General features: G+C 52.7%; 6 protein-coding genes across 6 annotated transcripts; 4 read left to right on the forward strand and 2 right to left on the reverse strand.

Moving 5' to 3' along the window:
- Window positions 1-366: 366 nt before the first annotated feature.
- Window positions 367-783, reverse strand: M421DRAFT_61358 (ribosomal protein S30; the record flags this gene model as incomplete). The annotated part of the gene is made up of 2 exons (XM_033595878.1): window positions 367-525; window positions 706-783. The coding sequence occupies 2 exons, from the start codon at window positions 781-783 to the stop codon at window positions 367-369; spliced, it is 237 nt and encodes a 78-aa protein (XP_033449597.1).
- A 348-nt stretch (window positions 784-1,131) lies between these two features.
- On the forward strand, window positions 1,132-2,472 carry M421DRAFT_419882 (uncharacterized protein). The gene has a single exon (XM_033592279.1). The coding sequence runs from the start codon at window positions 1,423-1,425 to the stop codon at window positions 2,167-2,169; it is 747 nt and encodes a 248-aa protein (XP_033449598.1). The 5' UTR covers window positions 1,132-1,422; the 3' UTR covers window positions 2,170-2,472.
- Window positions 2,077-2,800, forward strand: M421DRAFT_137113 (uncharacterized protein). The gene has a single exon (XM_033587436.1). It carries the CDS (start codon window positions 2,281-2,283, stop codon window positions 2,662-2,664), a length of 384 nt encoding a protein of 127 aa, XP_033449599.1. The 5' UTR covers window positions 2,077-2,280; the 3' UTR covers window positions 2,665-2,800.
- A 485-nt stretch (window positions 2,801-3,285) lies between these two features.
- M421DRAFT_100460 (polyamine transporter) lies at window positions 3,286-4,824 on the reverse strand (the record flags this gene model as incomplete). The annotated part of the gene is made up of 2 exons (XM_033586522.1): window positions 3,286-4,591; window positions 4,640-4,824. The coding sequence occupies 2 exons, from the start codon at window positions 4,822-4,824 to the stop codon at window positions 3,286-3,288; spliced, it is 1,491 nt and encodes a 496-aa protein (XP_033449600.1).
- Window positions 4,825-5,540: 716 nt separating this feature from the next.
- Window positions 5,541-7,794, forward strand: M421DRAFT_137184 (polysaccharide lyase family 4 protein). Its single transcript, XM_033587437.1, has 2 exons — window positions 5,541-6,216; window positions 6,269-7,794. Exons 1-2 carry the CDS (start codon window positions 5,564-5,566, stop codon window positions 7,602-7,604), a joined length of 1,989 nt encoding a protein of 662 aa, XP_033449601.1. The 5' UTR covers window positions 5,541-5,563; the 3' UTR covers window positions 7,605-7,794.
- A 2,501-nt stretch (window positions 7,795-10,295) lies between these two features.
- M421DRAFT_100462 (MFS transporter) lies at window positions 10,296-11,803 on the forward strand (the record flags this gene model as incomplete). The annotated part of the gene is made up of 2 exons (XM_033586523.1): window positions 10,296-11,187; window positions 11,241-11,803. 2 exons carry the CDS (start codon window positions 10,296-10,298, stop codon window positions 11,801-11,803), a joined length of 1,455 nt encoding a protein of 484 aa, XP_033449602.1.
- Between the last annotated feature and the right edge of the window lie 670 nt (window positions 11,804-12,473).

The following is a 12,473-nucleotide window of genomic DNA, read 5'->3' on the forward strand; positions in this document are numbered from 1 at the left end:
TGAAGTTTGTCGCGGGTAAGATAACAGTCGACGCGGCCAACCGGAGACACGCACGAAACAAAACGACAAGATGCAAGGCAAAAGAAAGATGTGAGTCACAAAAAGCTTTATTTTGTGATGTAGCCGTGCAAAAGCCGAATGTACATTTACGCCATGAGTATGCCCCCATCATCCCAAAGTGTGGGATCTTGCTGCTGCGGGGTGATGTGCCGTGGCGACGTCCACCTCATACGGAGAGTCCCACTCCCTCTGATCCAGAGTCATAGCCAGCCCGAGGAAACCGAATTCATGACAAAACGTCTAGCTCATCGTACTCGTTCCGAACGCCCTCCCGCGATCGAGTTGTTTACGATGTGGGGTTAGGGTTCATCTGCACCGGGTCAGCATTTCGTCTTCATAAGGATGTCCGTTTCCTCTAACCTTCCTCTTGCCGCCGGTCATGGTGACGTTGACGAAACGGCGGGTGTAAGTGAGCCTCTTCTTGGCGCGACCCTTGGGGGTCTTCTTCTTCTCCTGGGGCTCAACCTATTCCAGCGTGTCAGCCTCTATACCAGTTTCTCCTGTCGTCCAGCATTCGCCACATCCTGCGCCCTCGATGCATCCGCCGGATAGTGCGTGGGGCCGAATCGTTGTCGCGGTTGTCGTGCGTGTATTCAGGAAGAGTGTAGGCTTACCTTGGCTGCGGCTTGTTAGCACTCGTTACACACTCGATTTGAATAGTAACTTACGAGTCTGAGACTTAACCTTTCCGGCACGAGCGAGAGATCCGTGAACCTTACCCATGATTGCGGTTGATGGGGTTGATGAGTTGGCGACTGTTGGTTCTGTGGCAAATCGCAGATTAGCTATGTTCTCCTGTGGAAAAGGTGTGTGCGGGCGGCGCGAGAGTGTTTTCGTCGAAACGTTCGTGTTCAGAGGTCGCGGACGGTGCAGCCATGCGGGCGGGATACGTACAGGTTGGCGGTGAGGTTGTCGATGATTGGGGGGGCGGCGTCAAAGGTGAGGTATCGATTTTGGCTGTGTGCGAAGCGAGCCTGCCGTATCCGGCATGGGTGGCCTTGGCGGCTGCGACCTTGTCTTATCAGATGGAAGGCGCGAACGTCAAACTGAAGGAACGCGTACTTGGCTGGCAACAACATCATCCACCAGCTTGGCGAACACGATGCTGCAATTCGTTGCAAACAATCCTATTGAAGCTAAAGCCCTCAGTCCTCCGGTATAGGACCATATCTCTTGAGTCTCGGTAACAATATTTAGCCCCCCGCCATCAGCATAATCGCGTGATGCACCTTGTTTGTCCCGCTTGAAGCTCCGTTCACCTTCTACACCATACTGGTGACAGCTTCAGTCTCAGTCTCCCATACCGGTGTCCTATATTTATCAAATCTTCTCTCTCCATCATTTGTGCGTCAGTCAAGCATCATGTATCTCTCCACCGCCCTCCTGTCTCTTATCTCCCTAACCTCGGCTACCTCCCTCCCATCACCACAGCGCCTCTTCACCAACCTAGCCCAACATGCCACGGGCTTCACGATTCCCAGCGTCCATGAGTCTGCCGTGCAAGCGCGCCGTATCCTCCGCCTCGAAAGCATCGGCACGCTCTCGACCGTGTTCCCCTCGCACCACACCGCCGAGAACCGGCCCTCCGTCGACGGCGCCCCGATCGGGCTGATGGACTACTTCGGCGACTGCGAGCCCAACACAGGCAACCCTACAATCCTCGCTATCAGCATCGCGACGTCCTTCAAGAACGTCGATGCGGGCTCAAATATCACGCTCAGCATGCGCTGGCACCCCCAGGATAACGTGTGGCGCAGTCCGGCGTCGCTGCCGCGATTCTCGCTTGTGGGACATTTGGAGGAGATCAGTGCTGAGGAGGTTAGTAAGACGGCGCTTACGACATGCTTTGTCAAGTATCACCCGGATGCTGCGTGGTGGCTGCCTGGTAACAGGATTCATGAGAGCAGGTGGGTGAGGTTGGTGGTTGACGAGGTATACTGGATTGGTGGATTCGGAGATCGCGCATATATTGGTTGGATTCCCACCAAGGAATGGTACAGTGTGACACCTGAGGAGATTGAGGCTAGCAGATTGCCTGGTGAGAAGAGCAGCGGCTGGGCTAGCTGGAAGGCATGGGCTGGCTTTGGGGAGGAAGCGATCGAGTTGTAAGGTCCATGGGCCAGGAACTACATCGGTACATTAGCGTTACCAGTTTAAGATCAGGGGAGAACTTTGAGTGGAGTTGGCGTTGGTAAGCACCATGTTTTATCTGTGGGCTACATGTGCATCAGAATGAAGAATACATCTCCCATCACTTCATTCCACCATGCAGTCTGCTGCAGAGCATTGTCTCTGGCTCACCGTCATCAGCATACAGCATGTTACCAGCCTTCTCGTCAGCAATATCTTCAAGCTTCGTCACACCTTCGACGATTGACACCTTGGCTGACGTCGGAGGGCTCGATGCTGCAGTCGTTGCACCACACGTACCAACCTTTCTTCGTGATGACGCCCATGCCCGCAGTCCTCTTTGTTGTACTTCTCTACGGTCTCGTCACCGCCGCCTTCCAAGTGCCCGTGACATTGATCTCGATATCTGCCATCCCCACCATACAACTTCAACGCCTCTCAGGTAGGCTTGATGAGCATACCAGCCCTCATTAGCAGTACGCTTGGCACTGTTGTTAGCTCGCCATTCAGTGATCGATTGATCTTGTGGCTGGCCTGCAACCACGATGGGGTATGCGAACCGGAAGTGGAGCTTTGGCTTCTACTTGCCTTCGCGCCGATCAGCAGGAAACCTGTCCTAATGGCCTCCAGGCTTGATGATGTTCAGATGTGCTCTTGGTAAAGGTCCCCACTGGTCAATCGTAGCTGGCGGGATCGACATGTTTTCGTTCGCGATGCCTCCGATGTGTAGTGTGGCTTTGATCTATCTTACTTATTCTTACACAAACGTGAGTTCTCCATCTTGTGCTCCGGTCCCCGAAGGCTTCCATTAACAAAATAATAGGTCGTTGCAGACGCCGTTGTGGGCGTAAAATTCCCCCGTAACGTCATCTCCACGGTTTTGGTCTTCGCACTCAGACCTCGGGTCATGAGGGTCGGATTGCAGAATGTTGTGTTGACGTTCGCACTTATCGCAGCTTTGCTCAATGACAAATGGACACAAGGGACACGTTATAGCTCGAAAAATTAGGTGTGTTTGGAAAATTCAGGCTGCCGTATCCGGGATGCTTTAGCATCGATGTCCGAAGGTCTGTGCTATCCTGGTGTTTTTACACTTCAACCCTCTTCGTCGTCGCTTTCATCTCCGTGTGCAGTAGCCCACGGACTGCGTTTTCGTAGTGACACACCGTACTTCTCCAAAACGAATGGGATCGGTGCCAACAATACTGCCAGCCCTGTCAGAACAAGACATGCGTTTCTTGTGCCGATACCGAGAAATAGACTCCTTCCAACCAGGGGGAATCCAGCGCCCGCCAAATTCCGTATTAATCCCACGCCAGCGAGTCCTGATGCCGAGAACGACTTATATGCGTCTTCCGTATACGTCAAGGTCATAAGAATGAGACAGTAGAACGACCAACCCCAGAAGGCAGATGCAAGCACCGGGAAAATAGGATGCACACTTGGGTCCGCCGTAAACGCAAAAGCCAGTAGAGATATGGGCAAGACTATAGAAGCCAGCTTGGCATGGTATAATCGTGCCTCTGGAACGTCGCGCTGACCAGTTTTAGCAACCTGACGCTGGTAGTATCGCTCCTGGAAAACATTTGTGAACAGACCGAAGCAGATCCCAAATACGATGCCTAGAAAGCAAATGCCGATGCCGATGGTGTTGTATCCATAGCCGTTGGGCCCGAAGATTATGTGGAAAGCACCATTGAAGAGGAAGGATAAACCGTAGAGAAAGCCATTGTACAACGCGCCGAACTGAACAATGGCTTCTGTAGCCAGGAATCGGAACGGTCGCGCAAGTGCCGAGCCAAAAAGTTGCTTGGGTCCCCGTTGACTAAGTTCGTCTGGTACTTCAATCTCATTGTTTCCAGTGGCCTTCCTCAACTTCTTCGCCCTCTTCAGCAGAATGACGCTATGTCGCGTCTCACCGAGAGCGTACAATGCGATGACGAGAACGACCCAGAAGGAGAGACATATGAAGAACATGACTCGGAACACATCACGCCATGTTCTTCCGTGCGCAATGAATGAGAATAGAACAAAGCCAGTTGGCGAGCCGCCTGTTGCAGCCCACAAGAACCACGACATAGCTGGTCCGGTATCATTGTGGTGCCAGAGATCTGCGATGGTCCCACCGAAATTCGAAATAGTGGTTGAAGAGAAGTAGCCAGAGAACAGTCGGAGGGCCAAGAAAGGTGCGAGGCTCTCGACGTAGGTAGTTGCCAGCAACAGTACGAGGAAGATACCATAGGCGAAGATGTACACCGGTCGTCGTCCGAAGTACTCCGATAGAGGTGCTAATGACATCGGCCCAAACGCCAGTCCAAGGATATACATGCTCAATCCAAGTGTTGCGACATGTGTGGGCACATCCATGTCCTTCGCAAAGTCACTGGCTACAGGCGAAAAGCTACACAAGGGTCAGTGACGAATATAATTGCGGAGAACTTGCTCGTACCCTGAAGCACCCCAACTGACGCTGAGATCAATGGGTATGATTGCAGCGACCATTAACCATTTCCGCACTGCAGACCAGTTTCTAGGCTCCTCTGGATCATCGTGGGTGAGGGTAACTACGTTTGTCCCTTCATCAACGTGCAGGAGCGGCGAGTGCTCCCGCACGATATCTGTCGAAGGTCTCATCACTGTAGCGAAGACCTCCCAGGCAATAAAGTAGCCTCAGATGGAGGTACAGTGTGTAGTTGCGACGTTATGCATCGACGGGTGACACCGACTCGATGACGTAATCATGTCACGCGCTTGCGTACGTGCTGTTCTGTGGGTCCCTTATCTTTCCTTTTGACCATCTCCACAACTCTCTGACCAGTGCGTTCGAAACTCACCAGCTTCTGCATGCAGCTAGCAGGAGTCGCTTAGGTGCAGTCCTCGCTCGCATGAGGCTGTGCGACTCGTTCGCGTCTTGGCTCGGTTGCATGTACACCGAAGAACCGACGTGATATTGCTATCCCCACATTTCCCCGGACTGAACATGCATTCCAGCGAGCGTTTGCCCCTGATCCCCATGTACACCCCATCGTCAACCGACCAGGCCTGTCCCCTGAAGGATTCCTTGCAGGAAGCAGTTTGCAAGAGCTCTTTTATATGCCTACAGATTCTGGTCCTTACTACAGCATCTTATGGAGCAGCGCGCGCGGAGAACAACTAACAAATTTTGACGTTCAAATGTTGTTTCGTCGTTTCAAAAGTTGAGCTCTTCATCTATAGGGCTGGGTTAGGCCCCCCGTTTGCTGGTCTGTTGACCAGTGTCGGGTGGTGTAGTTTTCCCGTTTTCCGGGTAAAAGTCTTGGGTTGTAACTATAAACATGGGGGAAAGGCGTTCTTACAAGTCCCCAGTGTTCTTCGTTGGCGGTCTATTCCAACCATGCGTTCCACTCTTGCGACAAGTACGGCTCTGCTGTCTTTGACATCGTTAACATGGGCCTTGCTCAAGGCTTCGGAAAACAACAGCACCCTTGTCATATCTAACGAGCGCCTCGTCGCTGGTGTCAGCAAGACCCGCGGCTACATCAACCTGCTCACGCTTGACGGTCAGAACCTGCTTGGGAAGGAGGATGGTAACACAGGCGTAGGACCATACCTTGACTGCTATTGTACTCCATCCGGATTCTGGACACCCGGTCGAGGCAGCAATGTAGACTACCAACTATTCAACGGAACGGATGCAACCGGTGTAAAGTATGGAGGCATCAGCATGGGCGAGACATACGCACCTACCGGCCAGCGTTTGGAACAGTACTGGTTCTTGAGAGAAGGCGAGACAGGTCTGCATACTTTCAGTCGCGTCGCCTACTACAACGAGACTGCGCCATTTCTGCGTAATCTGCAGGAATTGCGGACTATGTTCAGACCTAACCATGATCCTCCTCTGTTCACCCATTTCGTAACAAACGAGGAGTTTGCTGCTCCTAGGCCAAGCACTGAAGGCCAGGTGACTGTGCAGGATGCCACTTGGTACCTTCCCAACAAGGACGATCCGTATGTTCAGCAGGTGGGCGACTATTTCACAAAGTACACGTAAGTCGCAGAGTGGAAACTTGGACAAAATGTATGATCTAACCGATATTAGATTCCAGGACACATGGAGGAAGCACAAGTCCCACGGCATGTGGGCAGATGGATCTGGCAGTGCCAACGGATCAACATACGGCGCATGGCTGGTACATAACACCGTCGAGACCTACTTCGGCGGACCGCTGCACTCGGATCTCGTCGTCGACGGAATCGTCTACAACTACATCAGCAGCAACCACCACGGTGACCAGACCCCTAATATCACCCATGGCTTCGACCGGACCTTTGGACCACAATACTTCCACTTCAATAAAGGCGGTTCCCTTGAGGAACTACGCGCTGATGCTGACCAGTACGGTCTCAACCCTAGCTGGAACGCAAGATTCTATGACTCCATTGCGAAGCATGTTCCCAACCTAGTCACTGCAGCTGGCCGTGGCACTTTCAAGGCCAAAGTTGACTTGCCCAAGGGAGCTAAGAATGCCATCGCTGTCCTCGCTCAGAGCGGTGTTGATTACCAAGACAACGTCTACGATACGAAGGCCTACCAGTACTGGGCTGAGGTGTCGTCGAATGGCGATGTGAGCATTGACCGCGTCAAGGCTGGTAACTACCGCCTGACTGTTCACGCTGATGGTGTCTTCGGCGATTATATCCAGGACGATGTCAAGGTCAATGCTGGAAAGAACACCAATATCAAGGCGAAGTGGAACCCTGAAAGCGCTGGGACCGAGCTCTGGCGCATTGGTACACCTGACAAGTCGTCTGGAGAGTACCGCCACGGATATGCTCAGTCGCCCACCCACCCTCTGCTTACCGACGAGTACAGACTGTATTGGGCCGACTACGACTTTGTGACGGAATTTCCCGAGGGCGTCACCTACAAAGTCGGTCGCGACGACCCCTCCCAGGCGCTCAACTACGTTCACTGGAGCATCTTCGGTGGCAAGGCGAACTACGAGCGTCCTGAGCCTGTCTACGAGAAAATCAACAACTGGACAATCCTCTTCGACGCAAAGGAGCAGCAGCTCAAGAATCGGAAGACAGCGACATTTACTGTTCAGCTTGCAGGTGCGAAGACGGCGGCGGGCAACACCGATGTCTACAATGCGAGCGAGCCATACTCCAACCTTCCGTACACTGTCAACGTTAACGGCAGGGACTTGCAGCCTTGGGTTATCCCGTATCACCACTCCAGTTCTTGCGCCGTAAGGTCGGCAGTTATCTGCTACAACATCGCAAACAAGTTCGTATTCGATGCAAAGCTGTTGAGGGAGGGCGAGAACACTTTTGTGTTGAGTTTGCCATACGGTGGTAAGAACTACGAGAGCGCATTGCTTCCTGAAGCCTTGTATGTGCAGTACGACGCCATGAGGTTGGAATTGAAGTAGTATACGCACATATAGGTAGCATGACAGCAATCGGCATATTTATTCTCCTGCTTCTATGCCTTCTGCAGCTGCAGTCGTAATAGCTCACCAGATCAATATTGTGTACGTTTGGCCAGGGCTTACAAAGGCTGTGGGTGACCGCTTCTGCCCCGCAGAGCTTATGACCAAAGACGGCTCTTTGCCCAGATAGTCGACTGTCGAGTATTCTTCGCTCCGAGTCACGGCCACGAATAACTTCCTGTTTGCACTGCAGACATTCTCTGCCTCCTTTGATTCTTCTCGGCGGTAGGAGGGATGAGTTGAGTCGGCTGGAATTCTTCTAGTCGTATGAGAAATGTACGTACAATCTATAAAGTACATTGTATTGCCGATGAGCTGGACTTGCACCATGCTGCATGTATACGATATGTACAGCCGCTGGCGAGTTTGTGATACCCTTTGGCCGTACGACGCCTGTTCTCCCATATCTAGAGGGTTTCCACGTTATTGAGGAATGTTTCGTAGGTGATATCTAGGCTGGTGGATCCATGCATGCAGAAGTGATGAAGTTTTGGGCTGCGGGAGGCAGAGCTACACGACCACACGCTGCACTGAAAGGCCACGAGCCCCACACCTCAAACCATCGGCGCGTGGCAATCAACAACGGTAGGAGCCCAGTGCAATACGTGATGCCTGCCTTTCTGCAGGGACCCGCCCTTTCCGTGCGGATGAAGCAATCCTGCAGCCGCCCGGGTACTTTTCCGTGCATACTTCGCGACATTGATATTTGTAGCCAGCCATCTCTTATCAACTCGTATGATTTTTTCGTTTCCCGCTGGCTCTTCGCGTTTCGAGTATGTACCACATCGGCCACCTCTCGACATCTTGCCCTCGATCGTATCACGAAAACCGTCACGGCAAGACACAGCATTCATCGGCAGGCCCCCACGTTCGCCCGGAGTCCTGGTCGACCGTCAGCCGTTTGACCTCGCCAAAGTCAATCTGCCCCATGGGGATGCACATGCGCTGATGTCGATCAACACTGTCCGTGTGGTTGAGGGTCTGTTGATGATTGACGATGGGCATCTTCCGCCCCATCGCCAAGGCCGTGTGCACACAGGCCCAAACCCACAAACAATCATTACGCTATCATCTGCACTCCGACACTTTTTCGGCACACGTGAGCATCAACAAACTCCGCAGCCAGCAATTCGATCAGACGTGCGTCCAAGGCTGCGCTACTCGATCACTAATACTCGATCACTACGGGGCAAGTATCGTCGGTGGAGGCGCGCAGCTCAGTTGTGCTGAGTAACAGCTGTTTGAGAGGCGCTCGGACAGCACAACTCCATGGACTTGACCTCACGACAAGGTACATCTACCGTTGTTTCTCAGTCCCCTTCCGAAACTCCCCGTGGGGTAGGCAGCTGGTGTTGCATTCCGCCGATAGCCAAGAGAGCATCTCGACTTGGCGCGATTGTGATTGGCTGCGCAGTTCGTGGAGGATGGTTCCATTCAGTCCTGACTCCTCAATAACGGACTCGAGACGAAGCTTGCACGCTAGAAAATTACAAGGCCTGCTCTGGTTCAAACCGCACGAGGAGGTGCACGCTTCACAAGAGCGTCAAGTCCCTCATGCAACCAGCCCGATCGTTTCCCCGCAATGAAGCCCCGGGTCTAAAACTTGGGGGAGTCTGGGCCCTCCTTGGCCTAGCACGAAATGCAGCGCCCGTGTGCCATCTTCTGCAGACAAAACCACGACTTTGCCCATATCCAAGAAACTTGTGGCTTGCCATGGCTTAGTGGTGTCTCTTGGATGGCGACAAGAGCGCCAAGCGTCAGGCTCGTTTCTGGGCTCGTCACCGGACCTGGCAGCGAGTCGCGCATCTGCCGGTGAGTATGTCTCCAAAAGCGATTTCTTGCTACCCGGTGGGGTGCTGAACTTCTTGGTATGCAGCCTTCCTTCCAAGCGAGACCGTTGTTCACTTGCGAGTCCAGGCTTTGGCCGTTGTGATCGGCGTCATGAACTCAGTGATCGCGCAACCGAGCAACCGCAGACGGTCGGTATTCATTGTGTAGGAAGGCCACCAGAGCTTCATTGCTGGCACCAAGAGGTGTGGTATTCGTGTCATGGCAACTACCGGAGCTCTAGGAGAGTGCAATGTATCGGTGGTAGCAAAAGCGGTTAAGGCCAACATCGGACCAACGCCACAGGGAGCCAGTTAACATCACGAACTATCGGGGGACGGAAACTTAGCGGTACTTAGCGGTTGTGTGGGTGGGACTATACTCCGATTCAAACGCCTCTCAGAGTATCCCCGCATGCAGGCCTGAGGTTGAGTCGGGCAAAGTTGCCATCGGAGCCTCCACTGAACCCTAGCATCCATGCACGAAAGGCCTCAGATTCCAAGGCGGCCGGTAGAAGCGTGCACAAGTGTCTTGGTATGCGTTTCAACGATATCCAGTATCAGTCGAGATTCTCCGGGCTGTTGCCAACCCGAAGTGGTAACTGATTTCTGTCCCACATGGCACCATGAGCGTAAAATGTTGTATAAAGATCTTCTCCACATCCCCAGATTCTACTTCTCCAGATCATCAGCTCAGTCATACTTTTTACTGGTCCTCGTCGCTTCTCCACATTACCATAAGAGCCTCGTCTAACGAGATCGATACTCTTCCTCTACTTGACCCTCATCGCCACAGAAAGCCGCCATGGTGTCCAACGAGAAGGACAACGAGGTTGTCATACTTGAGCAGCAGAGAACCAACGATGAGTTCCCTGAGAAGTCTGTGCCTGCCATCGCCAAGGTTGATTACTCTGGTGCCTACGAAAAGACCGACCCAAGGGAAATCGCCCTTGTCAAGAAGCTCGACCGATGGATCATGCCCATGCTGTGGTCCATGTACTGGCTCAATTATCTCGACCGCAACGCCATTGCGCTCGCTCGTCTCGACGACCTCGAAGAGAAACTCAACCTCACCAGCACACAGTACCAGACCTGTGTGTCCATCCTCTTCGTTGGTTACCTTCTGGGTCAGATTCCCTCCAACATGTTCCTCAACCGAACTCGCCCATCCCGCTACATGGGTATTTGTATGATGCTATGGGCTGTCGTCTCTGCCCTGACTGCTCTAGCGAAGGACTTCAAGGGCCTCTTGCTTACTCGCTTCTTCTTGGGTGTCACGGAGGCTCCTTACTACCCCGGTGCCGTCTATCTCCTCTCGATGTTCTACAACCGTAAGGAGGTCGCCACCCGGATTGCTATCCTCTATACCGGTAACATTCTCGCCACTGCCTTCGCTGGTCTGATTGCAGCTGGTATTTTCCACGGTCTTGGTGGCGTTGCCGGCATCTCTGGCTGGCAGTGGCTTTTCATCCTCCAGGGTATCGTTACCTTCCTGATTGCCATCGTCGGTTTCTTCCTGCTTCCCGACTTCCCTCACAACACCTGGTGGCTCACACAGGCTGAGCGCGATCTTGCTGTCAGTCGCATGGCCATCGATACTGTCGGCAAGAGCGAGGACACCTCCGTCTGGACTGGTTTCCGCCAGGCTGCTAAGGACCCCATGGTCTGGGTTTTCGCCTTCATGGCCCACATGCACTGTAAGTTCTAGATCTCACAATCAGTCGCATTCTGACTAACATAATATTTCTAGTGGCCGCCAATGGCTTCAAGAACTTTTTTCCTACTGTTGTCCAGACTCTTGGCTTCAGCACCACCGTTACCCTCGTCCTTACCTGCCCACCCTACCTCATCGCCGGTGCCGTCACCATCGCTGTCTCTTGGTCTTCCGGAAAGTTCAACGAGCGCACATGGCATATCACCATCTCTAAGATTGTCGCTACCATCGGTTTTCTCGTCGCATGTGCGCCCCTTGGTGTTGCAGGCCGCTACGTCGCCATGGTCATCTTCACCATTGGAACATACGGTGTCAACTCTCTTATCCTAGGTTGGTGCGGATCTACTTGTGGCCAGACTCCTGAGAAGAAGGCTGTTGCCATTGGTATCGTCACCACCATCATGAACGCCTCCTTCATCTGGACACCCTACTTGTGGCCCAAGTCCGATGCTCCCCGCTATGTCATCGCTCTTTCCTCCTCTGCTGCTTTCTCCATTGCCACCTTCCTCACCGCCTGGGTTGCTAAGATTATGTTCATGCGCCGCAACAAGAAGATGCGCGAGTCGGACGCTGATGTCCAGACCTTTTTCGTCTACTGAGCGCTTGCGAAATCCGATGCACTGTGTGCACGATCTTGTAGCGAAATGTTCACGAACACGGATACGGTTGAACACGGCACATTTACGATTTATGAGAATGAATATGAGTGGTGATGGAGCGCATTGTCTTTTCCAGAACGTATCTGCTGAAAGCATTATAAATAGTTATGAATGTTGTTAATACTCACACACTATGTCAAATTTGGAGTGACTGTGTTCTCCTCATCCAGATATCGTTTCACGGCATGGTTGCCTTCACTGCTGTTTTTACGCAAGTCACTTTTGCGTCTACTTGATGGATATCGATCTCGGAGCTGTGATTGAGTCGCGACGAACTCGAATCTCATAACACGCTCCTGCAGCTTTCGATGCTTTCACGTCCGTCGCAATTGCCTTCGTGCTGCAGTCAGTGGCGTTGCGTGCTCGCAAGTGCCAATCGCGATGCCAATGTTGCTTGTCGCAGCCTCCTCACGCCAGCATCAACACTGCCAATGCTCAGCCCCGCACCCATTCTCTCGCGTCGTCTTATGGGTGATTTTCGAAATACCATGTACATCATGTGATTTAGCGCGCGGAAGATGCGGACGATGTCAATGTTGCTGTCTCAGCCAAATTTAGCGTTTAACAACAACAGAGCTGGCTGCTGCTCCTTCTAGGATAATTAAAGCTT

This window comes from Didymella exigua (genome assembly GCF_010094145.1).
Source record: "Didymella exigua CBS 183.55 unplaced genomic scaffold M421scaffold_11, whole genome shotgun sequence".
Lineage (NCBI taxonomy): Eukaryota > Fungi > Ascomycota > Dothideomycetes > Pleosporales > Didymellaceae > Didymella > Didymella exigua.

Bases quoted from the DNA above. Each gene is read 5' to 3' on its own strand.
- M421DRAFT_419882 (XM_033592279.1), top strand. From the start codon at position 1,423: ATGTATCTCTCCACCGCCCTCCTGTCTCTTATCTCCCTAACCTCGGCT.
- M421DRAFT_137184 (XM_033587437.1), top strand. From the start codon at position 5,564: ATGCGTTCCACTCTTGCGACAAGTACGGCTCTGCTGTCTTTGACATCG. The intron at 6,217-6,268 runs GTAAGTCGCAGA...AACCGATATTAG, and splicing joins GACTATTTCACAAAGTACAC to ATTCCAGGACACATGGAGGA.
- M421DRAFT_137113 (XM_033587436.1), top strand. From the start codon at position 2,281: ATGTGCATCAGAATGAAGAATACATCTCCCATCACTTCATTCCACCAT.